This window comes from Lynx rufus, unplaced genomic scaffold, assembly GCF_022079265.1.
Source record: "Lynx rufus isolate CCGP_SWC_20201006 ecotype Redwood Valley unplaced genomic scaffold, mLynRuf1.p SCAF_4, whole genome shotgun sequence".
Classification (NCBI taxonomy): Eukaryota; Metazoa; Chordata; class Mammalia; order Carnivora; family Felidae; genus Lynx; species Lynx rufus.
The window spans coordinates 126,361,199-126,387,055 of record NW_025814856.1 but is presented as its reverse complement, the minus strand read 5'-3'; the positions used below and the strand labels follow the sequence as shown (position 1 = coordinate 126,387,055).

Below are 25,857 nucleotides of genomic sequence, written 5' to 3'. Positions count from 1 at the left end.
TCTGCTTTGTCAAAAATTAGTTGGCCATATGTTTGTGGGTCCATTTCTGGGTTCTCTATTCTATTCCATTGATCTGAGTGTCTGTTCTTATGCCAGTAACATACTGTCTTGATGATTACAGTTTTGTAGTATAGCTTGAAGTCTGGGATTATGATGCCTCCTGCTTTGGTTTTCTTTTTCAAGATTGCTTTGGCTATTCGGGGTCTTTTCTGGTTTCATACAAATTTTAGGATTCTTTTTTCTAGCTCTGTGAAGAATGCTGGTATTATTTTGATAGGGATTGCATCGAATATGTAGATTGCTTTGGATAGTATAGATATTGTAACAATATTTGTTCTTCCTATCCAGGAGCATGGAATCTTTTTCCATTTTTTGGTGTCTTCTTCAATTTCTTTCATAAGCTTTCTGTAGTTTTCAATGTATAGATTTTTTTATCTCCTTGGTTAGATTTATTCCTAGGTATTTTATGGGTTTTGGTGCAACTGTAAATGGGATCGATTCCTTGATTTCTCTTTCTCTCACTTCATTATTGGTGTATAGGAATGCAACCGATTTCTGTGCGTTGATTTTATATCCTGCAACTTTGCTGAATTCATGAATCAATTCTAGCAGTTTTTGGTGGAATCTTTTGGGTTTCCCATATAGAGTATCATGTCATCTGCAAAGAGTGAAAGTTTGACCTCCTCCTGGCTGATTTGGATGCCTTTTATTTCTTTGTGTTGTCTGATTGCAGAGGCTAAGACTTCCAATACTATGTTGAATAACAGTGGCAAGAGTGGACATCCCTATCTTGTTCCTGACCTTATCCTTCTGTCCCTACTTTCTTGAGGATTTTAATCAAGAAGAGGTGCTGTATTTTGTCAAATGCTTTCTCTGCATCTATTGAGAGGATCATATGGTTCTTGTCCTTTCTTTTATTGATGTGATGAATCACATTAATTGTTTTGCAGATATTGAACCAGCCCTGCATCCCAGGTTTAAATCCCACTTAGTCTTGGTGAATAATTTTTTTAATGTATTGTTGGATCTGGTTGGCTAATATATTATTGAGGATTTTTGCATCCATGTTCATCAGGGAAATTGGTCTATAGTTCTCCTTTTTAGTGTGGTCTCTGTCTGGTTTTGTAATCAAGGTAATGCTGGCTTCATAGAAAGAGTTTGGAAGTTTTCCTTCCATTTGTATTTGTTGGAACAGCTTCAAGAGAATAGGTGTTAATTCTTCCTTAAATGTTTGGTAGCTAGAATTCCCCTGGAAAGCCATCTGGCCCTGGACTCCCTTGTTTTTTAGGAGATTTTTGATTACTAATTCAATTTCCTTACTGGTTATGGGTCTGTTCAAATTTTCTATTTCTTCCTGTTTCAGTTTTGGTAGTGTATATGTTTCTAGGAATTTGTCCATTTCTTCCAGATTGCCCATTTTATTGGCCTATAATTGCTCATAATATTCTCTTATTATTGTGTTTATTTCTGTTGTGTTTGTTGTGATCTGTCCACTTTCTTTCTTGATTTTATTTATTTGGGTCCTTTTTCTTTTTGATCAAACTGGCTAGTGGTTTGTCAATTTTGTTAATTCTTTCAAAGAACCAGCTTCTAGTTTCATTAATCTGTTCTACTGTTTTCTTGGTTTCGATAGCATTAATTTCTGCTCTAATCTTTATTATTTCCTGTCTTCTGCTGGTTTTGGGTCTTATTTGCTGTTCCTTTTTGAGCTCCTTAAGGCATAAGATTAGGTTGTGTATCTGAGATCTTTCTTCCTTCTTTAGGAAGGCCTGGATTGCTATATACTTTCCTCTTATGACTGCCTTTGCTACATGCCAGAGGTTTTGGGTTGTAGTGTTATCATTTTCGTTCGCTTCCATATACTTTTTAATTTCATCTTTAACTTCTTGGTTAGCCCATTCATTCTTTAGTAGGATGTTCTTTAGTCTCCAAGTATTTGTTACCTTTCCAAATTTTTTTCTTGTGGTTGATTTTGAGTTTCATAGCATTGTGGTCTGAAAATATGCACGGTATGATCTCAATCTTTTTGTACTTACTTAGGGCTGATCTGTGTCCCAGTATATGGTCTATTCTGGAGAACATTCCATGGGCACTGGAGAAGAATGTATATTCTGTTGCTTTAGGATGGAATGTTCTGAATATATCTGTTAAGTCCACCTGGTCCAGTGTGTCATTCAAAACCATTGTTTCCTTTTTTGATTAGATGATCTGCCCACTGCTGTGAGTGGGGTGTTGAAGTCTCCAACCCTTTGCAAGAGGGTCTCACCGAGCAATGGCCGAATGCCAGCTGCACCCAGGAACGCTTGCGGGACCCTGTTGCTGCCAATGCCCTGAGGCTGTGGCCAGGTGCCAGCCCACCCCAGAAAAAGTTCACGAGATAGTGTAGCAGCAGCGTTTCAGGGATTATGGAAAATCACACCACACATCTGGCACCAGGCTTCACCCTTAATGACCTTGTTCCAGCACCAGCGAATGTGGTTTTCTGGGGTCTGCTGGGACCAGGTGGCTTCAACAGTCTCCACCAAATGTCCTTCCAGCAGTGGAACCGCTTTTCCCCATGTGGTCTGGGAACCTCCCAGACCCCACTCAGTTCCTGGGAATTTGCCCTTCCCACCAGAGCACCGCCAGTATTGAGCTGTGGAGTTGCAGACTTTGCACTCCCCTTGTTTACAGTCTTAATGGAATTTAAACCTTCTCCTTTCTCCTTTCTCTCTTTTTAGTTTAGTCCCTGCAGCTATTTCCAATTTTCCACTTTCTCAGCTGCTTTTGGGGAGGGGTGCTTTTCCCATATACTTCCCTGCCCCCCACTCCCCCACCCCAGTCTCCATCCTCTCTCTGCTCACAAAAGCACCCTCCTTCCTGCACCTTCTTGCTCCCTAAATTCACTTCTCTATACCATTTACCTGCTGAATTCTGTGGTTCAGGTTGTGCAGATTGTTGTGTTAATCCTCCAGTCAGTTTTCTAGGTGTGTAGGATGGTTTAGTGTTGTTCTGGCTGTGTCTCATGGATGCGAGACATACAAAAAACTTCCATGCTGTTCTGCCATCTTGGCTCCTCCCTGTTTTCAATTCTTTAAGATAAATACCTAGAAGTGTGATTGCTGGATTATATGATAATTCTATTTTTTATTTTTTGAGGAACCTTCATACTGTTTTCCATAGCAGCCATACAATTTTGCATATGTATCAACTGTGTGAACTGTGTGAAAGAGTTCCCTTTTTTCCATATCCTCATTAATACTTGTTGCCTGGTTGTTGATAATAACCATCCTAATGGGTGTGAGATAACATACCATTGTGGTTTTGATTTGTATTTCACTGATAATTAGTGATATTGAGCATTTTTTTGTATATATATTATCCATTTGCATATCTTTGGGTAAATACCTGTTCAAGCCTTTGCCCATTTTTTAATAGCATTATTAGTTTTTCCCTAGAATATTAGGAGGTTTTGTTTAGTAATAAGTATTTTGGATATTAACCTTTTGTCAGATATATGGTCTGCAAATATTTTCTCCCATTCTATAGATTGCCTTTTTACTTTGTTGATTGTTTCCTTTGCTGTGCAGAAGCTTTTTAGTTTGATGCAATGTTACTTGTCTATACATCTGATAAGAGATTAACATAAAAAGATAAGAGATAATTAGTGTTGGAGAGGATGTAGTAGAAATGGAGTGAATGCTTATGCTCTGTTGGTGTGAATTTAAATTGGTGTAACCACTATGGAAGAGTTTGGAGGCTCTCCATGTAATTAAAAATAGAGCTATTATATGATCCAGCAATTCCATTTCTAGGTGTATATCCAAAGGAAATGAAAAGAGATTATCCAAGAGATATTTAAATTTCCATGTTTGTTACAGCATTATTCACAATAGCCAAGATGTGGAAACAACCTAAGTGACTTTCAACACATGAATGGATAAAGAAGATGGGATACACACACACACACACACACACACACACACACAGTGGAATATTCTGCTATGAGAAAGAAGAAAATCCTGCCATTTGTGCCAACATAGATGGACCTTGAGGGCCTTGTGCTAGGTGAGATATGTCAGGCAGAGAACAACAAATACTGTATGATACCATTTATATGTGGAAACAAAAACAGCCAAGCTAGTAGAGTTGAATGGTGGTTACCAGTATGTGGGGGTGGGAGATAGGGAGATATTGTTCAAAGAACACAAACTTGCAATTGGAAGATGAATGAATTTGGGAGATCTAATACACAGTAGAGTGATTACAATTAACAATATTGTTTTATATACTTGAAAGTTGCTAGGAGAGTAAATCTTAAATGTTCTTACTACAAAAATGATATGGGAATTTGGTGACATAATGGAGGGAGATATTAGCTAACACTGAAGTGCTAATCCTGTTATAATATATAGGTATGTCAAATCAACATGTTATACACCTTAAACTTACATAATGTTGTGAGTTAGTTACATCTTAATAAATCTGGAAAAAATAGGGGGTTCCTTAGTAGAGATTCTAACCATAATAAAAAGGGTAAAATTCTTAAGTCTAGTTAAGTTCTGATTATCCATTACCTGGTATATTGCTTGGAGCTACATTCCACCTGTCTTATCTCTTCTGGGGGAGGAGGTGGGTAGTAAGGTATTTAGGCTGAGAGAACAAGAAATGACAAAGGCTTTGACAGTAAGATATTAGCCTCAAACTCCCAAATTCTGGATAGTTGATTTATAGAATAAACTTGTAATAATTTATGCATTCTTGAACTGTGAGTTTTGATGGTCGCCTTCTGTTTTATGAGGCACTTGATAATGTGTTGAAAAGAGGTTTGCTGAGCTATTTGTATCCTTGCCTTTTTTTCCACACCACCAAGTAAGTACCTTTTAGGGTGGAGATAGCATTGGTACTCTAGTATCCATTGATAGGATTTAAATGTATAGGATTGTCTCTAAAAAAACCAAACAAACTTGTATTTGAAGCTCTAAGTAGCTAAGGTATGACAAAGCACTGGAAAACTGTATTCAGGTAAATTGTTTAGTACTTGAAAGTATTACCATCTTCAGCTTTAACACAAACGTCTCCTTGGCACTCTTGAATAAATTACTCATTGTTTCTGTGTTTGCAAATTTTTTTTGAAATTGTACATACAATGAACTCCTAACCTCTTTACTACTGAGTGTTAAATTGCATGGGACTTTTCTGTTCAAAGGCCCAAACTAAAGAACTCCTGGGCTCAGTCAAAATAATGACTGTGAATACTATCCTCTAAAATATAAGCAATGGTAATACTGTACTTTGCAGTAGAGTTCTGCAATCTTTAATTGAATAAAGTATAACCAAAATAAAATGTCAAGTAGTTGGAATCATAGAGCACGTTGCCTTTTCACCCTAGCTCCTTTCACTTAGCAATATGCATTTAAGTTTCTCCATGTCTTTTCATGACTGGATAGCTCATTTTTTTTATACTGCTGAATGATACTTCATTGTACAGATTTACACAGTTTGTTTATCCATTCACCTTTTGAAGGACATTGTGGTTGCTTCCAGTCTTGGGTGATTCTAGAAACATTTGTGTGAATTTTGTATGCATATAAGAATGTAACACAATTGGGTACATACTCAGGAGTGTGATTGGTGGATTGTATTGTAAGACTATGTTTCGGTTTGTAAGAAATTGCCAGTTTTATCAGGTTTTTGGATTTCAGCCATTCTTATAGGTGCGTAGCAGTATGTCCTTATTGCTTTAATTTACAGTTACCATTTTTATATGTGCTTATTTGCCATCTGTATATATTATTTGATAAGGTAATTGTTTGGATCTTTTGCCCATTTTTAAACTGGGTTGTTCTCTGGGGCGCCTAGGTGGCTCAGTCAGTTAGTTGAGTGTCCCAACTTCAAGTCAGATCATGATCTCACGGTCCCTTGAGTTCGAGCCCCATATTGGGCTCTGTGCTGACAGCTCAGAGCCTGGAGTCTGCTTTGGATTCTGTGTCTCTCTCAAAAATAGATAAACGTTAAAAAAAAATTAAAAAAAAAATAAGTTGGGTTTTCTTATTTCTGAATTTTAAGAGTTCTAAATATATTTTGCATACCAGACCTTTATCAATCAACATGGGTTTTGCAAAGATTTTGTCACAGTCTCTTCCTTGTTTTTTAATTTTCTTAATGGTGTCTTTGCAGAACTGAGGTTTTTAATTTTAAGAATGTTCAATTTATGAATTTTTTTCATGGGTCATGCTTTTGGTTTTATGTCTAAAAACTCATTCTCAAATAAAGTCACCTAGATTTTCTCCTTATGTTATCTTTTGGATGTTTTATAGTCTGCGTTTTAAATTTAGGCCTAAGATCCATTTTTTTTTTGATGTTTATTTATTGTGAGACAGAGAGAGACAGAGTGTGAGCAGGGGAGGGGTAGAGAGAGGGAGACACAGAATCTGAAGCAGGATCCAGGCTCTGAGCTGTCAGCACAGAGCCCAATGCAGGGCTCAAACTCAAAAACCGTGAGATCATGACCTGAGCCGAAGTCGGACCCTTAACCGACTGAGCCACCCAGGCACCCCCCCTAAGATCCATTTTGAGTTAATTTTTTTGGAGAGATGTAAGGTCTAGGTCTAGGTTCATTTTTTTGTGTGTGCATGGACGTCCAAGTCTTCCAGCCCCATTTGTTGACAAGACTATCATTTCCCTACTGAATTATCTTTGCTTCTTTGTCAAGCTTCATTTGCCTATAATTGCATAGATCTGTCTCTGGGCTTTCTATTTTATTGCATTGATTAATTTGTCTGTTATTTTTCCAATATCATGCTGTCTTGATTACTGCAACTTTATAGTAAGTCTTAAAGTCAGTTAGTGTCCAGATTTTTAAAGAATTTTTCTCTTTGCCTTCGGTTTCGAGCAGTTTTGACCATGATATGCCAAGTGTGGTCAAGTTTTTGTTTGTTTTAATTTATCCCTTGTTGGGGATTTGTAATACTTTATAAATCGATGCTTGATTTTTTCTGTAAATGTTTGGAACTTCTCCGATATAATCTCTTTAAATATAGTTTTTATTTCATTCCTATATCCTCTTCTGAGATATAAAGTAGAATATATTAGACCTTTACACTGTATGTTCTGTATCTATTATATTCTTTCATATATTTTTCATCCCTTTGTGATTCTTTTTTCTAAATGTTTTCTTCTGACCTACCTTCGAATTTATCACTTCTTTGGTTGTATTTAACCTGCTTTTAAATCCATCTTTCTTGGGGCACCTGCCTGGCTCAGTTGGTTGAGCGGCCGACTTCGGCTCAGGTCATGATCTCGCAGTCCATGAGTTCGAGCCCCGCGTCAGGCTCTGTGCTGACAGCTCAGAGCCTGGAGCCTGTTTCAGATTCTGTGTCTCCCTCTCTCTGACCCTCCCCTGTTCATGCTCTGTCTCTCCCTGTCTCAAAAATAAATAAAAATGTTAAAAAAATAAATAAATCCATCTTTCTTAATATTGATTATTCTAATATTTATATTACATATAAATTTATGTAATATTTATGTAATAAATTTATTTACATATTTACATATTTATGTAATAAATTTATATATTTCAATTTCTATTATGGCTTTCAGAACTCTCTTGGAAATTTGAAAAATTTTTAAAGTTTATTTATTTTGAGAGAGAGAGAGAGAGAGAGAGAGAGCACGAGTGGGAGGGGAGCAGAGAGAGAGAATCCCAAGCAGCCTCCGCGCTGTCAGCACAGAGCTGATGTGGGGCTCTAACCCACAAACCGTGAGATCCTGACCTGAGCTTTTAAGTCAGATGCTTAACCAAGTGAGCCACCCATGCACCCCAGGAAGTCTCAATTTTACCTGTTATTTCCTTCCACATATCAAAAAGAAAGTCTATTTCTAATGATGCCAGACATGTTTTTGAGTAGTTTACAAGCTGAGTGGTTTTTACATTTTTAAAGTGTTATTAAAGAAAAAAAAATAGACGAAGAATATACAACAGAGACTGTACATGGCCCACAAAGCATAACACATTTACTAGCTGCTTTTTACATAAAAAGTTTACTGACCCATAAAGTAGATTCTTTATATATCTGTTTCTGTTATCCTAGTGATAATAGATATCTCCTATATCTGGTTGGTTTTGATGCGGTATTGGATATTGTACATGAACAATCACAGAGTTACTTTGGGACTAGGTTGATATTAACTTCGAGAGAGAAGATTGAAATTTGTTCCACTAGGCAGATAAAGGCACTACCAATCTTCAGTCACCCTCATACAATGAGAGAATGAGCTGATTCAAAGGTGGACTTCCATCTTTCTGAGGGCTGCTTGACTTCTGCTTCTCTCTTATATCCCAAAGCAAAGCTTGGGGACTTAGTGAGGATCTCGTACTTTGTGTGCCCTGAGTACTGAGTCCATTGAGATCTTTCAACTACCTCTATTAGAATCTGCTTCTGTTGGAATTGGCAGCTACGTCTGGGATAAAAGCAACCCAAAATGTCACACTCATCGCTAGGTTTCCATCTCTTCTCTGGTTTTAACTTCCTAATTCTTTTTTGCTTTGTTAATGATGTGTGGCTTTCATACAGGTTTTGAAATATTTTTTCTAGCTATTCTAGTTCTTAATGATAATGTTGGTTCAAATTATTTTGATTATCATTATTGGAAATAAACTCTTATATTTACTTATAGGTAGTGAAGTGTTTGTTTTCTGCTTGTTTTCACTTTTGCTTTTTTGCTATTTTTATTTCAGATAGCTTCTTTATTTCCCATGTATGTTGTGGGGTACATTGAGCCAAACAAATTTCAGAAGATCATTTATATGAACATGGTAATATTTTTAACATTTGTAAGTCAAATATTAAAATAAGATTTCAGGGTTGATAAAACAGAACTGACTCTATTTTATGGGGGTACCTCCTCCAAGTAGTATTTAATGTATATGATGTTGATATTATCCAGAAGGAAAGATTATACTATTATATATCTACATCTATAATATCAGATAGATTACACTCTATCAACTAGACTATAGATGTTTTATGTTCTGTGAAACTTTAAACATTTTTAATGTTTTATTTATTATTATTATCATTACTTTTGAAACTGCCTTTTCTCCCTGAGATCTGAGATTTTTAGCACTTTGCATTAATATGACCCTGTAAATTTTATGTTTTTGCATTTTTAAAATCTTACTTTCTAAATACATATATATATACTTCAGCTAAGAAAATAAAATATGGCCTTGTTAGTTATGGAAATCTTCAAGTAGTCCAACAAAAATAAGATTAGAAAATTAATACTTTCTTACTATATTCTTTCTATATTCTTACTGTAGTCTTTCTTACTATATTATTCCATCATTGAATCAATAGAAACAATGGTGTTTTTTCTGTTTTCTTTATAGCAAGTAGCAAATAGAGAAATAAAATGAAATTCTCCTGTATATAATTTATGGTGTTGAAAATACTTAAAACCTATCAGTGTGTTGAAATTCTATTATCATTTGACCAAGATCTACTTATGTATTTATCAATCTTATTTATGCATATAATATTTGTATTAGAAGTGACTATGCCTGTAGACAAAGTATGCATCATGCTGTTTATCTAGTCACAATAAAACAGATGTTTCTTTTCCTCAATTTTCAGATTTCAGTTCTCCTTTGTTTTGTGTTGATGTTTGGAAATCCAATGTATTTATCTTCTTATTATTCATCATCTTTGTTAATGACATGGGTAAGTGTTTGCTAAGCTCCTGAAGATTTGTTTTTACCTGTCAAATAGTAGGTTTACCCATGTGATATAAGCTTAGGAGAATAAATAGTGCCCTTCCCAAATTATTGCTCACATGAAAAACTGTTTCCCAAATAATGCTTTCTGTCTATCTTATCCTTGAAAAATGAATACAATCCAAAATTTACCTCTTTAAGGCAATGCCCAAGTAAATATTTTAAAAACAATCATAAGCTAATAAGACTTACTTTAAAAATATGCCATCTATGATAAAAATTAGTTATTTCTTTCTATGTCAGTTTAGTACACTAGTTATTGCAGTGACACTGCCGTTGCCCAAAGCATTTTTGAACTCCTCTGAAATGCCTTCACAGACACAGATGGTGGCACATTCTTTTGAATATCCTCAATGGTGGCAAATCTTCATCTTTCAAGGGTGGATTTAATTTTTGGAAATGACCAAAGTCTTGTGAACAAGGTGGGTGATTAGATCTTGGGTAATATAGATCTTGATCAAAATATGGTGTGACAATAAAGTAATTAGACTGATTTTCTTGCACCATAAATTATCTCTGGAAAAAAATTTATCTCTGAAGGCAGTTTAGAAAGAGGAGTTTCAGACTGTTTTAAGCAATGGCAACATGATGAGAATAATGCATGTGACTTACTTTCATGGGATAACACTCATTTGGATTATGTATTTGGAAGGGTGGTTCAGTAAATTCGTTTTATTACTTTAGAGTCACACTTCTAATATTCATGAGCCAGAGCATGGAGTGCTTTCCTCCACTGGAATGTTATTGGGGTATTCTCTTTTTGTAATGATTAGAAATGATATGAACCACAGTAATACCAAAATGTGGCACTTTTCCACATATGGTACATAGATGGGCTCTTGGGATTTCCCCTATATTTTAATATTTTGGTCCCCAGCCTCTTTTTCCCCCCAAATAAGTAATCCCTACTTTTTCTCTCTCCCCCAAAACCTTTCAGCATTTTGTCAAATTTTGTCAGTATTACTGACAAGTAAGTTACTTTACAAGTAAAGTATTTTTACTTGTAAAATATACAAGTAAAAAATTGTAAAATATACTTGTAAAATATTGTCAAATATACAAGTTAAAATGTTGTAAAAAAAAGTATTTTTACTTGTATTACTTTACAAGTAAAGTACTTGTAATCATCTACCCCTTTTTATGAAAGCATTTTGTTTTGAAATATAGCACACGTGTAGAAAACTACATAAAACAAATGTTTTATGTACTTAGTACTGACTAGTAGTGATAAATACTGATTAATGAACTGTTATTTGACAAAGTAACTTAAGCTGCCGTCAAGTCAAAATTAGAACTTGTCTAACCATTCTAGAAGCCCTCTGTGTGTCCTGCCCAATTATAACTCCCTTGCACTGCTCTAAAGCAGGAATAGCTGTCTTGATTATGGTAATTACTCCTAGCTTTCATTTATAGTTTCATCAATTAATTTTCTATTTTTACCTACAGCTTTTCTATATATCTTCCTGGTTTTGTTTCCAAGAAATTTATTTGTTAAGAATTCAGGTCATTGAACGCAGCACAGGAAGGTGCTGTGGTCTAGGTTTTGCTCTTTGAATCCTCATTGGGTGATTTTACATCTTCCTTTGCCTTCTTTATTTATAATACAGTTTATCCTCGAACAGTGCAAGGACTAGGGATGTTAAATCCCCATGCAATTAAAAATCCACATATAATTTTGATTCCCCAAAAACTTAACTACTGGTAACTAATGTTGACTGGAAGCCTTGCTGATAACATAAGTAGTCAATTAACATGTATTTTGTATGTTATGTGTCTTATGTACTGTATTCTTAAAGTAAGCTCTAGAGGAAAGAAAGTGTTATTAAGGAAATCATAGGAAGAGAGAATACATTTACAGTACTGTACTGTACTTACCAAAAAAATTTAAGTTGACACATGCAGTTCAAACCTGTGTTGTTTCAGGGTCAACTGTATATTAATAATTAGATCTAAAACTTGGACAGGTTCAGATTTGATTCCTTTGGCAAGTCCATAGTATTGTTTTTAGCAGGAGGCACATAATATCTGGTGCCTCTCTTTTTATGGCGGCAGCCATCAATGCTTAGTACCAGATCCACTAATTAAATAGGGATTGCAAAATGGTGATATATCAATCCCTCACTTACAGTTCATAAAGGAAAATAAAGTACATGTCCAAATGAGGGAAGTTGGGAGGAGGTAGAAAAATATTTGAAGAAATAATGGCCAAAACTTTTCCAATTTGATGAAAATTACAAACTGAGATATGAAAAATCTTGTTGAATCTCAGTACAAGAAACTGAGAGAAAGCTAAATAAGGCACATGATAATCAAATTGCTCAAAATTAGTGATAAAGAGAAAATCTTAAGAACAGCCAGAGAAATAAGACCTATTAAATGTAGAACAGAGGGTAAGGATGTCAAAAGATTTTTCATAAGAAAAATAATGCAAGCAGTAAGATAGTCAAGCAACATCTTTATAAAATACTTAAAAAAAAAATTGGGAATTTGTAATTATATACCCAGCAAATATATCCTTCAAAATGAACACAAAGACTTTATGACCAGCACATTTTCACTAAAATAAATGTTGAAGGGGGTCCTTCAGATGGAAGAAATAATATATTAGATGTCAGTCTGGCTCTACACAAATGAAGGGCACACGCAATAGTAGCTAAAGGTAAATATGTAAGGTTTTCCTGACATTTTTAAAAATATTTATTCTGAGAGAAAGAGAGAGAGAATGTGTACGTGTAGGGGAGGAGCAGAGAAGGAGAGAGAGAATCCCAGGCAGGCTCTGTGCTCTCAGCATAGAGCCCTTGGGGGGCTCCATCTCATGAACCCATAAGATCATGACCTAATGTGAGATCGTGACCTGAGCTGAAATCAAGTGTTGGATGCTTAACCGACTGAGCCACCCAGGTGCCCCCCTGCCATTTTTAACCACATTGTTGAACTTTGGGGGCATCATGCTCTGTGAAATAAGATAAATACTATCTTTCAATTTGTGTCTTTAGTTTCTTTCAGCAATGTATTGTAGTTTTCAATGTATTAAGTCTTTTACCTGTTTGAGTTTATTCTTAATACTTTTTTTCAGAGGCTATTACAATTACAAATGGGATTATTTTCTTAATTTCCTTTTCAGAGTTTTCATTTTTAGTGTGTAGAAATACAAAACATTTTTGCATGTTGATTGTGTGTTGTGCTTCTTTGCAGAATTTATTTATTCCAAGTGTGTATGTGTGTGTGTGTGTGTGTTTTCTATGTAGAAAATCACATCATCTGCAAACAGATAATTTTACATCTTCCTTTCCAATTTTTTATGCCTTTTATTTCCTTTTCTTCCTTAATTGCTGTAGCTAGGACTTCCAGTACTATGTTGAATAGAAATGGTGAAAGTTGGCAACCTTGCCTTCTTCCTAATGTTAAAGTAAAAGCTTACAGTTTTTCACCATTCAGTATGATGTTAGCTGTGGGATTTTCAAATATGGCCTTTATTGTGTTGAGGTAATCTCCCTCTATTCCTAGTTTGTTGAGAGTTTTTATCATGATAGGACACTAATTTTTTTCAAGTGCTTTCCCTACATCTATTGAGATGATCTTGTGATTTTTAATCCCTCATTCTGTTAATGTAGCATGTTACATTAACTGATTTGCATATGTTGAACCATCCTAGCATTGCAAGATCTCACTTAATCATGGTGAATGGTCCTCTTAATGTGTGCTGTTAAATGCGGTTTGCTTGTATTTTGTTAAGAATTTTTCCATTTGTGTTCATCAGGGGTATTGGTCTGTAAGTTTTCTCAGTGTCCTTGCCTGGCTTTGGTATCAGGGTCATGCTGGCCTTAAGAAATATGTTTGGAAGTATCCCTCCTCTGCAGTTTTTGAAACAGTTTGAGAAGGATTGACATTAATTTTTCTTTAAATGTTTGGTAGGATTCATCAATAAAGCCATCTGGTCTTTGATTTTTTTCTTTGTTGTGAGGTTTTTGATTATTTGTTCAATATTCTTACTAATTATAGGTATGCTTAGAGTTTCTGTTTCTGTATGATTCTGTCTTGGTAGATTGTTTGCTTCTAGGAATATGTGTCTTCTATGTAATCAATTTGTTACTATATAACTGTTCACAGTAGTCTCTTATAATCTATTTTGCTTGAATTTAGTTATTTCAGATGGGAGAGTATGTGTGATTCCTGTTATATCAACTTGACCAGAAGCAGTAGTTCCATCCTGATTGATTTTAATTACTTACTTTATTTTGGGGGTGAAATATTATCATGTTTCTAAGAATAAGAAATATATAAAAAGTTGTACTCAGGAAATGTCACTCCCTCTCATTCCCTCTACCTTTTCTCTCCAGTTTTCTTTTCACCTTTGTCCTGCCTTTCCTGTAAGATATCTCATTGGTTTTCTCATTTGTTTTTTTCTTTTTTACACTAATAAATATTTTATGTATACATATATATATATATATACATATATATATATATTTATCATATCTCCTCTTACTTACATGAAAGGTAGAATACTTAGATAGTCTTCTGCACTTTGGTTTATCAGCCTATTGTATATATCATGCAACAACCTATCCTGGATACAATTCCTTATAATGTCATAGAGATCTTCTTCATGCTTTATATAGTTTCATAGTACATACTACACTGGGTATGTTCTGTAGATAATTCAAATACTGTCCTATGTCTGGGCATCTAGGTTGTTTCCTATATTTTGCACTTACAAACAGGTTGCAGTGTATAATTTGGTACATTTATATTTTCTGTTGTTGGAAGCTCAGGAATCCTGGCTCACTTTGAGCTAACTAGATGCTGCAAAATTCTACTCCAAATCTAAGTAACACAGAGGCCTAAGATTTCGGTTTCTTATAGGAAGCTTTTTCTTCCCACCCCAAACTCAAACAAATACCTTGTGAGCTTGTAGCAATGGCAGGAGGAGTATTCCTACTCCTTGAGTATCTTTGTCAGTTTGGGTTGCTATAGTAAAAATACTATAGACAGAAATTTATTTTTCACAGTTCTAGAGGCTAGGAAGTCCAAGATCAAGATACCAGCCAATTTGCTTCTTGGTGAGGGCTCTCTTCTTGATTTACAGATGCCTTCACTATATTCTCACATGGTCAAGAGACAGACATCTCTCCTATGTCTCTTCTTATAAAAGCACTAGTCCCGGGGCACCTGGGTGGCTCAGTTGGTTGAGCATCTGACTTCGGCTCAGGTCATGATCTCACAGTTGGTAGGTTCAAGCCCCACATCAGGCTCTTTGCTGACTGTTTGCTCGGAGCCTGGAGCCTGCTTTGGATTCTGTGTCTCCCTCTCTCTTTGCCCCTTCCCCGCTCACACTTTGTCTCACTCTGTTTATCAAAAATAAATAAATGTAAAAAAATTAAAAAAAAATAGTAGCACTAGTCCCATTCATGAGGGCTCTGCCATCATGGTCTAATTACCTCCCAAAGGTTTCATCTGTTACGTCAGAGTGAGGATTAGAGTTTCAGCACATGCATTTGGTGGGGGACATAAACATTTAGTTGGTAGCACTGAAGGGTATGATTTTTGAGGACCCCAGCTTTATACATGTCTCAAGTCCAATTTCTTACCTTCCATAGCCTCAGGCCCTTTTCTGCTTTTGATGTAAGCCCATTGTTGCAACTTTATTCTGCAGTCCTTCTTGAAGACTACCCTAAGTTTTCTCCTACATGTTTGTTTTTTAAAGTCGTCTGCTTTCTCTGGCACCTGGAAAATTCATTTTCTTTCTTATAAGTTCAGTTAGGTATGTTTTTAATATTTTGTTTTTATTTTTATTTCATCCCACTACAATATTCAACCCACACGGCACAATGCCTGGCGTCCAGCACCCACAGTCACTCTAGAGCACTTCTCCCCAGTCCCCTTCATCTAAATAAATTTCCAGTTCTAACAGCATCTGTTTTTCCACAACTGTGTGCTTCCCACCCCCAGGTACCTCTTAACTGTTTGTTTATTTGAGAGAGAAAGAGTGAGAGAGAGCATGCAAATGGGGGAGAAGGAGAGAGAGAGAGAGGACAGAGGATCCTAATCAGGCTCTGTGCTGACAGCAGACAGCCTAATGGGAGGCTCACACTCACAAACCGTGAGATCATGACCTGAGCCAAAGTCAGATGCTTAAATGACTGAGCCACCCAGCCGCGCCCAGTTAGCCATTTTTTAAAAATTTAAAAATATTTTATTTAGGAATTTGGGGAGGAAGGATTTTCATGTTATTTTAGACCACTAATTTTGCTGGGCGACTTAACATATATCCTTGCATGGACACACCTCCCACAAACAACCCACACCCTCAGAGGAGTAACCTGCACAAGGCATCACAGCTAATTCAGTGAGGAATTAACTTGATTCTAGAAGCAACTTGCTGGGAATAAAGCATTGAGCTGTCACTAAAAGGAAATCTGCCATGTCCAAATTTTGAAAAATCAACAATTAAGAAGGAAAATGACTGGTGATAGCCAAGATGGAAGGGGGTGGCTGGGTAATTTTTAAAACGTATCAGTCATATAAAATGTCAATTTTATTTAATTGTTTAATTTTATATCATGTGCATTTTAGGTGATAATTCTAAAGAGAAATCAAATTCAAAGATTGGGAGTGTCTGAACTCAACTTTTGGGTAAGATTCGACATTTATACATATGCATACATTTCTTCGAACTTTTTATTTCTATAAACTGAATACAGACAGTATACTTTAAAACTCGAATGACTTATAGTCAATAAATCTTATAAATACCTACTAATATGGGGCAAGAAATAGTCCTTAGTGACATCTACAAGTCATTGTCAGAAACGAGTTCATGTATTTCAGTACCACTCTCACGCCTCTCTTCCTTTACTTTTCACCCTGCTATATATACTCTTACTGCCTTGCTTTCTAAAAAAATTTTTTTGCCTTGAGTTTCTCCCTTTAAACTTACTAACCTTCTCTTCAAAATAACTCAGCCTGTAGTCCTGCCCCCACTTTCTGTTTTTCTTTTCTCTACATCTGTCTATCATCTATCTGTTCTTCTGCTTCCCATGTTAGACTATTATTTTTGTCCCTGTCACATTTTCCCTACAGTCTCCCAGCCTCTTCCTATATCAACTCAGACACCACCTAATCTTCTTTTGACTTCTTCCCACACATGCAAATGGATGGCCCACGTTAATTCTATGTTTGTGTGTTTTGTTTCCAAGTAAACTCAGTATGCTGTTAGGTAGACCCTACAATTACTAATTCTCGTAATATTGGACAGGTGACACTCCTTTTTTATCTCTTGATCTTTGATGTAGATGTACACCTATGAAAAAGTAAAACCTGCCATATTGAAGAACTATGTGATTACATATGATATATTAATAGGGGGAAGCTGGAGAAGTTATGGTAAGATAAGGTAGATTTCTACTCAGAATGCAAAAGGACAAAGTGTATTGAGTTGCCAGTTACTCGCTACTGGAGGCTTTCTCTAATGGTGAAAATATAGAAATATTTGTGCACTTGAATTAGTGGATGATATGACTCTTCTAATATATGATTTTTTTAGTTCACAAAAATTAGCAGTTTTTTCCAAGATGAAGCCAGGAAATTGATGGAAAATTCAAAGATCTTCATTTAATAACTGAACTCAAAGTCAAAATTTCTATTACAAACTGTTGAAAAGTGGCAACAAACAGAATAGCATCCATGGACATTTAGGAAATTCTGCCAAAGCTGTACTGAGATTTATTCTCTTCTTTTCAGTTTTAGACTGGAAAGAGTAAAAATTAAGCTTTCAAGTCAAGAATTCAAAGAAACAAACATCTAAGGAGAAAAAAGTTGAGATATAATTAATGTTCAAAACATTTATTTTTTAAAGCTGACAGAATTGATGTCAGTCTTTTGCAAAGGGGAGAAATAAATTTTAGTTATCTAAACAATACAAAGGATATTCTGGCCTTTTATGGCTTTTTCCCCATAAAAGGCAAAAAGGAAAAGCAAAGATATTTTGTGAACTAACACTTTTTCTTGCAACCCCCTTCCTCCCAAAAAAACTTGGCGTTTTACTATTCCAAGTAATTCTTTCATACCTGTGGAATAAAGATTATATTGCATATCTTACTCCATATGGTATTTAGAAGCCAAGGTCTGAATGCTGAGTGTTCTCATTGCTACACTGTTTCCTTGCTTCTAGACCCATACTTCTAGACCGATATAGATACATATGCATACATACATCTAATATTTGTATCATTGAAATTCCACAAGGAGAGGTAAAAGAGAGTGGGGCTGAAAAATTTTGAATATGTAATGGCTGAAGACTTTCCAAATTTGGTAAAAGACATAAATCTACAGAGTCAAGAAATGGAGTGAATCCCGAGTAGGATAAGACCAACAATATCCATGCCAAGACACATCATAATTAAATTTCTGAAAACTAAAGACAAAAAATCTGAAAAGCAGGCAGAGAGAAATGACATGTTGCCTATAGGGCAAAACTGATTCAGATTACATTAGCCTGAAACTATGGGGCCAGAAGGAGATGGCATAACATTTGTCAAATGCTGAAAGAATTGTCAACTGCAAATTAAATGTCCAGGGATAGTGTCTTTTAGGAGTGTAGGGGAAATAAAAGACATTCTCAGATGAAGGAAAACTAAGAGAATTTGTTGCTAGCAGAGCAACCCTTAAAGAATAGTAAATGGAAGTTCTTGAGGCAGAAACTAAATGACCAGAAGGAATCTTAGAACATCAGGAAGAAATTAAAAAAAAAAAAGAAAAAGAAAAAGAAAATGGATACATAAAGGAATAAATGTAATATACTATTCTTGTGTTTTTCTTTTCACGTGTTTCCTCTTGGCTTATTATTTAGCTAGATGTTTGAATCAAATTTTAATTAATTTATTTTTTCTCTCATTTTTATTGATATGAGTTTTTGAGGCCATGGATTTTCTTCTGATCATTGTTTTACATGACTTTCTTCATTCCTAATATGTAATTTTCATGATCATATTTGAAAAAAAAATTTTGTTTCTCTTTCACTTAAGACCTGTTTTAATAGTAAGTTTGTTAATTTCCAGGAGGGAAGGACCTTTTTTTCTTCTAACTTTGTTATTAATTTCTAGTTTTATTACATCACGATGATAGAAGATTACATTTTTAGTTTGTGGACCTACTGGATGCTTTCTCTGTGACCTAATGGATGATCATTTTTTTGTGAATATTTTATGTGTGCTTGATGAAGGTGTATCCTTTATTAGCAAGACATATTTTGATAAATTTATCCATGAAATTTATTTTTAAATGTTTTGGTCTTTTATATCTTTATGTATTATTTGCCCACTGACCTCTCTTGTATTGAAAAAGTGTATTTAAGTCTTTTAATATTAGTGTGTTTCTGTTTCTCCTTGAAGATCCAGTAACTTCTGTTTTATAAGGATGGTTGCAATACATAGATATTCATACTTAATTATATTTTCTTCATGAATTGTGTCTTTTAGTGTCAAAATAATTTCCATATCTAATGCTTTTTGGTGTGAAACTTAGTGATGATAGGATTATAAGCTTTAGTTTCTTATTAGCTTTGGTACATTTTTGCCGCTGTTTCATTGTCACGTTTTTTTTTTTTTTTTTTTTTTTTTTTAAATTTTTTTTTTTTCAACGTTTATTTATTTTTGGGACAGAGAGAGACAGAGCATGAACGGGGGAGGGGCAGAGAGAGAGGGAGACACAGAACCGGAAACAGGCTCCAGGCTCTGAGCCATCAGCCCAGAGCCTGACGCGGGGCTCGAACTCACGGACCGCGAGATCGTGACCTGGCTGAAGTCGGACGCTTAACCGACTGCGCCACCCAGGCGCCCCCATTGTCACGTTTTTGAATCTGTTTCAGTACATCTTTGTATAGCACAGGTCAAACACTGCTTTGTGAGAATTTGAAGATTTTTATTTATGTTGTAAATGTTATATTATTTTTTGTATTTACAATTTCTTTACATACTTCATTACACATTTCTCTTTCATTTTTAACTTTCTATATTCAGGAAAGTTGTTCCCTCAATTATTGCATACTTGAAACTGTTTTTCTGTAATCTTTATACCTGAATGACAGATGGACTAGATATAAAGTTCTTGGTTCCCACTTTCTTGAGTGTCTTGAAAATGCTTCTACACTGTTTTATCGCTTTTATGTTTCTTTTAATATGCATGATGCAAGCCAAATTTTCTTGCCCTTCTAAGTTATGTGCTGAGAAGTGTTACGGACTTTTCTTCCTTTTTAAGTTTTACTAGGCTATGTCTCGAGGTAGTTTACCATACTGGTCAATTTTCCCAATTCCTGGTGGGTCCTTTCCACATGTAAGTCCAGGTCTTTTATTTCTAGGAAGTTTTCTTAGATTGTAGTTTGAATATTAGTGTGAATTCATTGCTCAGTTTTTCTTTTTCAGGGACTCCAATTACAAACATGTTGCCTGTCTTCTGTTTCTACTACTTTCTATGATTCTTTTATTTCCTTGTTTAATCTCATTTTTATTCTTTTGTGGGTGTTGTTTTTTTTTTTTTTACTGTCTTTAGTGCCTTTTTTGAATTTTTATTTAAATCTCTGCTCCTTTAGTTACCTTGAGATTGTCTTCATTTTTCAATGGTTTCCCTCTTTTCTTCCATTTCTTTTTCTATATTTAATAAGTACTCTCAATTTTTTTCTGGTTTTGTCCATTTATGTTCTTAGTTTCAAAAAAAATTATGTCTCTGAATGCTTATTTGAGCTTACTTAATTCAGCTTTTCTGCATTGTAGTTTTTTCTGCTTTGTAAGATTTTTATCATTCATTTGAATGGATATCAGCAGCTGAAATGTTTGACTCTCAGTTTTGTTACCTTCTTATAGAAGCTCTATTATAAATCATATAGACATCTTTCATCTAATTAGTTTGTGTTCAGAGCAGGTATTTTCTAATCTAGGTACAGCCTTTTGTCAATGTAACAAAATCTGGTTTTATCAATTAGTAACTTCCTTCCTTCATCTTTCAGTGACAGTAGTGATTGTCTTTTGTTTGGTCCTCATTTATTTTTCTGGATACTTGATTTTCCTTTCTTCCTTATTTCCTTATCCACACATTCTTCAGAGGGTTTCTCTCTTTCTTTTCCCTTCCTCTCTTTCCAGAAGTAATGTCTTTCTGAGGTGAGTTCTTATACTGAGCATTTTAAGTCCCCACTCTGTAGCTCATTCTCCAGTCTCCTGGCTTTTCTCACATGTAAGGTGGACTTTCTCTCCCTCCGGTTATTTCAGTTCATTTTAGGACTCCTCACCTCCCTCTCTCCTCTTCTGCATGATTTTGAGACTCCCCTCATTCTCTGCAAAGGCTTAGATCAGGAACTTGAGGTTTAAGTTTGCTGTATATGTTGTTTCTTTCTATTTACAGGTAATTTGAAGTTTGTACTGTTACCTGTTTTTTATATTTGTGATTGCGTTGTCCTACTTGTTGGATGAGTGTGGAGAGATTTGGATTTAGTCTGCTATAATTTTCCTCAGGCTACCTAGAAGTCCACATCTGTGCTTTTTCTAATCAAGGTTAGCCAAAAAATAAACAAAACAACAGAAACCCCCACGTGAGTTTTAGTTTCTATTTCTCTCTTTAAAATGAAAGCTTAAGTTTTGAAATTTTCCTTTCTTGAGGAAGGACTCATAAAATTCTATTTCCAAAAGAGTGGTAGAAGAATATTTTATAATTTAATCCTATTTTTGAAAAAAGGACTTTTCTGCTAGGAAATAATATTTGGAACCAAACATACAACTCCTTTCTTCACAGAAATTGAAAATAAATAACTTGAAAAAAATTCTTTCAGAATTTGTAGAACTCTAGTGTTGTTATGTAGTTTATATCAATGTCATCTGTTTCAAATCTTTGCCTTTAAACAAAATTTTCTAAAGGAGCAACCTTTTTTCAGACCACATCACTAATATAGTTTTCCATACCATGATTAAAATTTCCCATACCACTTGTTGATATGATTGAATTTTGTAGCTGGGTAAGTTACGATTTTTAGTGTCTGACTTCTGTCTCTTTCTTTCTTTCACTTACTTTCTAGCTGATTCAAGGCTTTGCCTGGTTGTGTGGAACAATTATTCTGAAATTTCTGACATCTAAAATGTTAGGTGTTTCAGATCATGTAAGTACTTTCTAGTTAAAGCATAAAAATTCCTATGAATATGTAGCTGGATGAAAACTTTAAAACCATCTATTTTTACCTCTTTAGTTTATAGAGAGTAAGTGCCTTTTCAAGGTCCTGGAGTTAGTTATTGGCAGACTTAGTAATAAAACCCTACAGTTAAGTGATCTTTTCAACCCACTAAGAAAAAACTGTATCAATGAATGCTAACCTAGCCATCCAGAAAAAAAAAAAAAAAAAGAATAATATCTTAAGTAGTTATGTGTTTATATTTCATTAAAATACAAATTGGGGCACCTGGCTAGCTCAGTCAGTAGAGCGTGTGACTCTTGATGTTGGGGTTGTGGGTTCAAGCCCCATGTTGCGTATGGAGATTACTTAAAAAATAAACTCCTAAACAAATAACCTCATTTATTTAAATAATAAGTTACTCATTTATTGAAAATGTTAACATATGAGCAGTCTGTACTCAGCTTTGAAATATAATAGTCAAAATCTTAATGTAGTTTTATTTATGTATAGTTAATAGACTAAAATTAAGATATGACTTGATTTTTTTTTAAATTTTTTTAACGTTTATTTATTTTTGAGACAGAGAGAGACAGAGAATGAACAGGGGAGGGGCAGAGAGAGAGGAAGACACAGAATCTGAAACAGGCTCCAGGCTCTGAGCTGTCAGCACAGAGCCCGACTCGGGGCTCGAACTCACGGACCGTGAGATCATGACCTGAGCCAAAGTCGGACGCTTAACCGACCAAGCCACCCAGGCGCCCCATGACTTGATATTTTTAAAGCTTTTCTTGTTATGTAAAAGGAAAGTGGTAAATGTTAAAAATCCTCTATCTTTTCATCTTCTAGAAAATATATGGACCTATCCCTCATGTGTGGTGTGTGTTTGTTTTAAAGCCAGTGTCTTACATAATAGCCCTTGTCAAAGCTTAAGTCCCTACTTAGCTAATCAGTTTAAGGGACAGAAAACAATGCAGAAACTTACTTTTGATTCTTACTTTCTGTTTGGATATGAGCATACATGAGCAAATCACACAGTAACCTACTCTGAAATGTACTTCATCTCATACTATCTAATTAGAACCCTAATGCTGAAATTTCTTCATCTTTAACAACAGATTATGGTCCTTAGTCTCTAAAAGGTCAAGTGCTATCACTCTCCAGTAGAATTGAGCTAGCATACATGTTCAAGTTAAATAAAATTTCAAAGTATATGGATTTATCTGCCATTTATTGGTAGCTCTGTATGGTGATTTATTAGGTTTATTTGTTGCTGCTGTTCTCTGGTATGTCTGATATACTCCTTTTTTCTTTTCCTTTTTATTCTGTGGGGCTAAACATTTTATGGTGAACTTTATTGAGGCCTCCTAAGTCATCTATTTGTTAAGTTGGTCTATGGGTTTCTTTTCTGCCTTGCTCCACGTTTTCACCCAACTCATTACAAATCTTACACACACACACCTACCCCCCCCCCTTGGTACTCTTAAGTTGCTTCGTGTGTGTGACCCTTGTGCGAAAGACTTGCAATGAAAGTGGTTTAGTTAAATTATTATTAGTCATCAGTCCCAGTCAAAATTAGAAAAATGAAGTCAATTCTAAATTATCCTTGCTACTGGTAGATAGGGGGAACCATAAATAAATGAAAACCACAGATAATTATTATATTTGATATAAAATAATTTCATTTCTGTAAAGTAATTTGAATTAAGGTTTACATACCAAATATTTTCTCTTTTCTGGCCTTCTGAGAATGCAGTGGAAAAACAATTGTCTCACTGACAGTGGGTAATAAATAACTGAAAATAAGAATTCTACATTGAGTTTGGTTGGTGATGTTTATTTCAAAGGCCTTGGATATCAAGTAACTAAATCAAAGTCGTGTGTGTAGTTGTTATAATTCTTATGATGAATAGCTGTTATGTTTAATGGCTTGACTGTATGCCTGAAAAATTCAAGAAACACCAAAAATTGTAATCAGTGTATGAAACTTTGTGAAAATGACAACACATAGGAAATTTATTCATGTTTTTCACTGTGTGGTAAAAAGGGTTAATGTGAGACTGTTTTCTTCTTGAGAAATGATTATAAAATCTCATGATTAACTACATGGTGGTTTCTGCCCAGCTATTGTTGATCTTAACTCACTCTTCATATTATCATGTCTGCTTATTTTTTCTGACCTCTTTCTGCTTTTCATTCTTTTGATATTTCTCTTTGTTTTCAGTTTTCTTCATAATTCAGTATATAATAATGTATTGTTCACTGAATTTTTTGTTTGTTTTCTTTGAGGGCCGTCCATGTACCTTGGATTTATCTGCTCTGTAGACTTAGTTAATATTACAACAAATCAGTTATTATTGACCATAATTATTAGTGTAATTTTAATTTCTTTTACTTTATTTTCTTCCCAGATTCGCCTGAGTGACCTTATAGCAGCCAGAATCTTAAGGTATACAGATTTTGATACCTTAATTTACACCTGTGCTCCTGAATTTGACTTCATGGAAAAAGCGGTATGAACGTTTTTTTTTTTTTTGTTCTTTTCCTTCTCTACAGGTATGATGGTCTTTTGCTCTTAAGTTTTCCTTTTAGTCTGAAACTCAAATTTTTTATTCAGAGACAACCAACTTTATCATTTTTTACTATAATTTTTACTAATCATAAGCATTCCTTACCTGTTTTTGTTTATGTGTAAAATGAGTAAACAGTGACCCCTATCTTAAAGAGTTCTTGATGATGGTTGAATGAGATAATCCAGGAAGAGTGCCTACCATACTATTTGATCCATAGTGAATTACTATTAGTATAGTTCAATTACTTTTAATAGTGTATGTCACTTAGAAGTATGGGACTACTCACAAAAAATAAATCTAAGTTCTTGTTTTGGTTTTTAAAAACTTTAGTTATGTTTCATTTAATACATCAAATATTATAAAAATCTTTAACAAAATGGTGCCGACAAAGATATACTATTAATCATACATTATTCTCTTATCTATCCAACCAGTCATACATTTACTCAAAAACTATTAGCACTAATTATCTGTGAGGCTGTTGGCTGCAAAGAGGAAAATGGCTTGGCTTCTGCCTTCAAGAAAGTATTTAATTTAGTGACATGGTAAATCACTCTGACCACATTAATGGGTCATGAGAATTATTTAGCTGCTGTCATTTCAGTACTTATTCATATTTACAGTAAGTATGTAGGATGATTTTCTTCCTTGTTTGCTCTAGTTTTTCACCAGTGAAAATAATGGAACTTTGCAACCCAAGAAATGATAATATAGGGCCTGGGGATCGGTAAACACAAAATTTAAAAATTTATATATAAATAAAGGAAAGATAAAACTAAAAGAAGGGGAAAAATAATATATAGCTAATTTTTGTTTTAATAGTTTTTACCGTTAAAACCTTTGGTGCATTTGTGTAACTTTTTATAATTTTCATTCTTGTATTAGAAGATGAAGGTTGATAAATATACATAATATTAATGGCAAAAACATTTTTACCTTTATGAAGTTTCGTTGTGACATAAGTTTTTACTCACTTAATATAAAATTTAATAAATGACTTTTGAACAATTTGCTTTATTTCAGACTCCATTGAGATACACAAAGACATTATTGCTTCCAGTTGTTATGTTGATTACTTATTTTATCTTTAAAAAGGTATATTTAAAAATTTGTTATCATTTGCTTTTGGGTTCAAGATAAGGGCTATAATAGAATTGTAGTTCGGAATTCCATCTTATCAGAATTCCATCATATTTTTAGGATGAACCTTCCCCCATAAAACAGATTTCTTACTCAGATCTTTATCTAGTATAATATGGGTTTTAGGAAGCCTCATTAGAAAAGATATTCTTATTTATTCTTTCAAAAGAAATTTGTCAGTTACGTACTATGTACCATGAACTATATTCACATTGTCAGTCCACTGGAACAAATAA

At 34.6% G+C, this 25,857-nt stretch overlaps 1 protein-coding gene across 1 annotated transcript in view; it reads left to right on the top strand.

Moving 5' to 3' along the window:
* The window catches only part of DPY19L2 (dpy-19 like 2), a 94,302-nt gene that overhangs the window by 35,645 nt on the left and 32,800 nt on the right, over positions 1-25,857 (top strand). The window contains exons 10-15 of the mRNA XM_047097360.1: positions 8,720-8,797; positions 9,618-9,704; positions 16,334-16,393; positions 21,819-21,899; positions 24,320-24,421; positions 25,505-25,576. Of these exons, the coding sequence (XP_046953316.1) occupies positions 8,720-8,797; positions 9,618-9,704; positions 16,334-16,393; positions 21,819-21,899; positions 24,320-24,421; positions 25,505-25,576 (480 nt within the window). The remainder of the gene's footprint in view (positions 1-8,719; positions 8,798-9,617; positions 9,705-16,333; positions 16,394-21,818; positions 21,900-24,319; positions 24,422-25,504; positions 25,577-25,857) is intronic.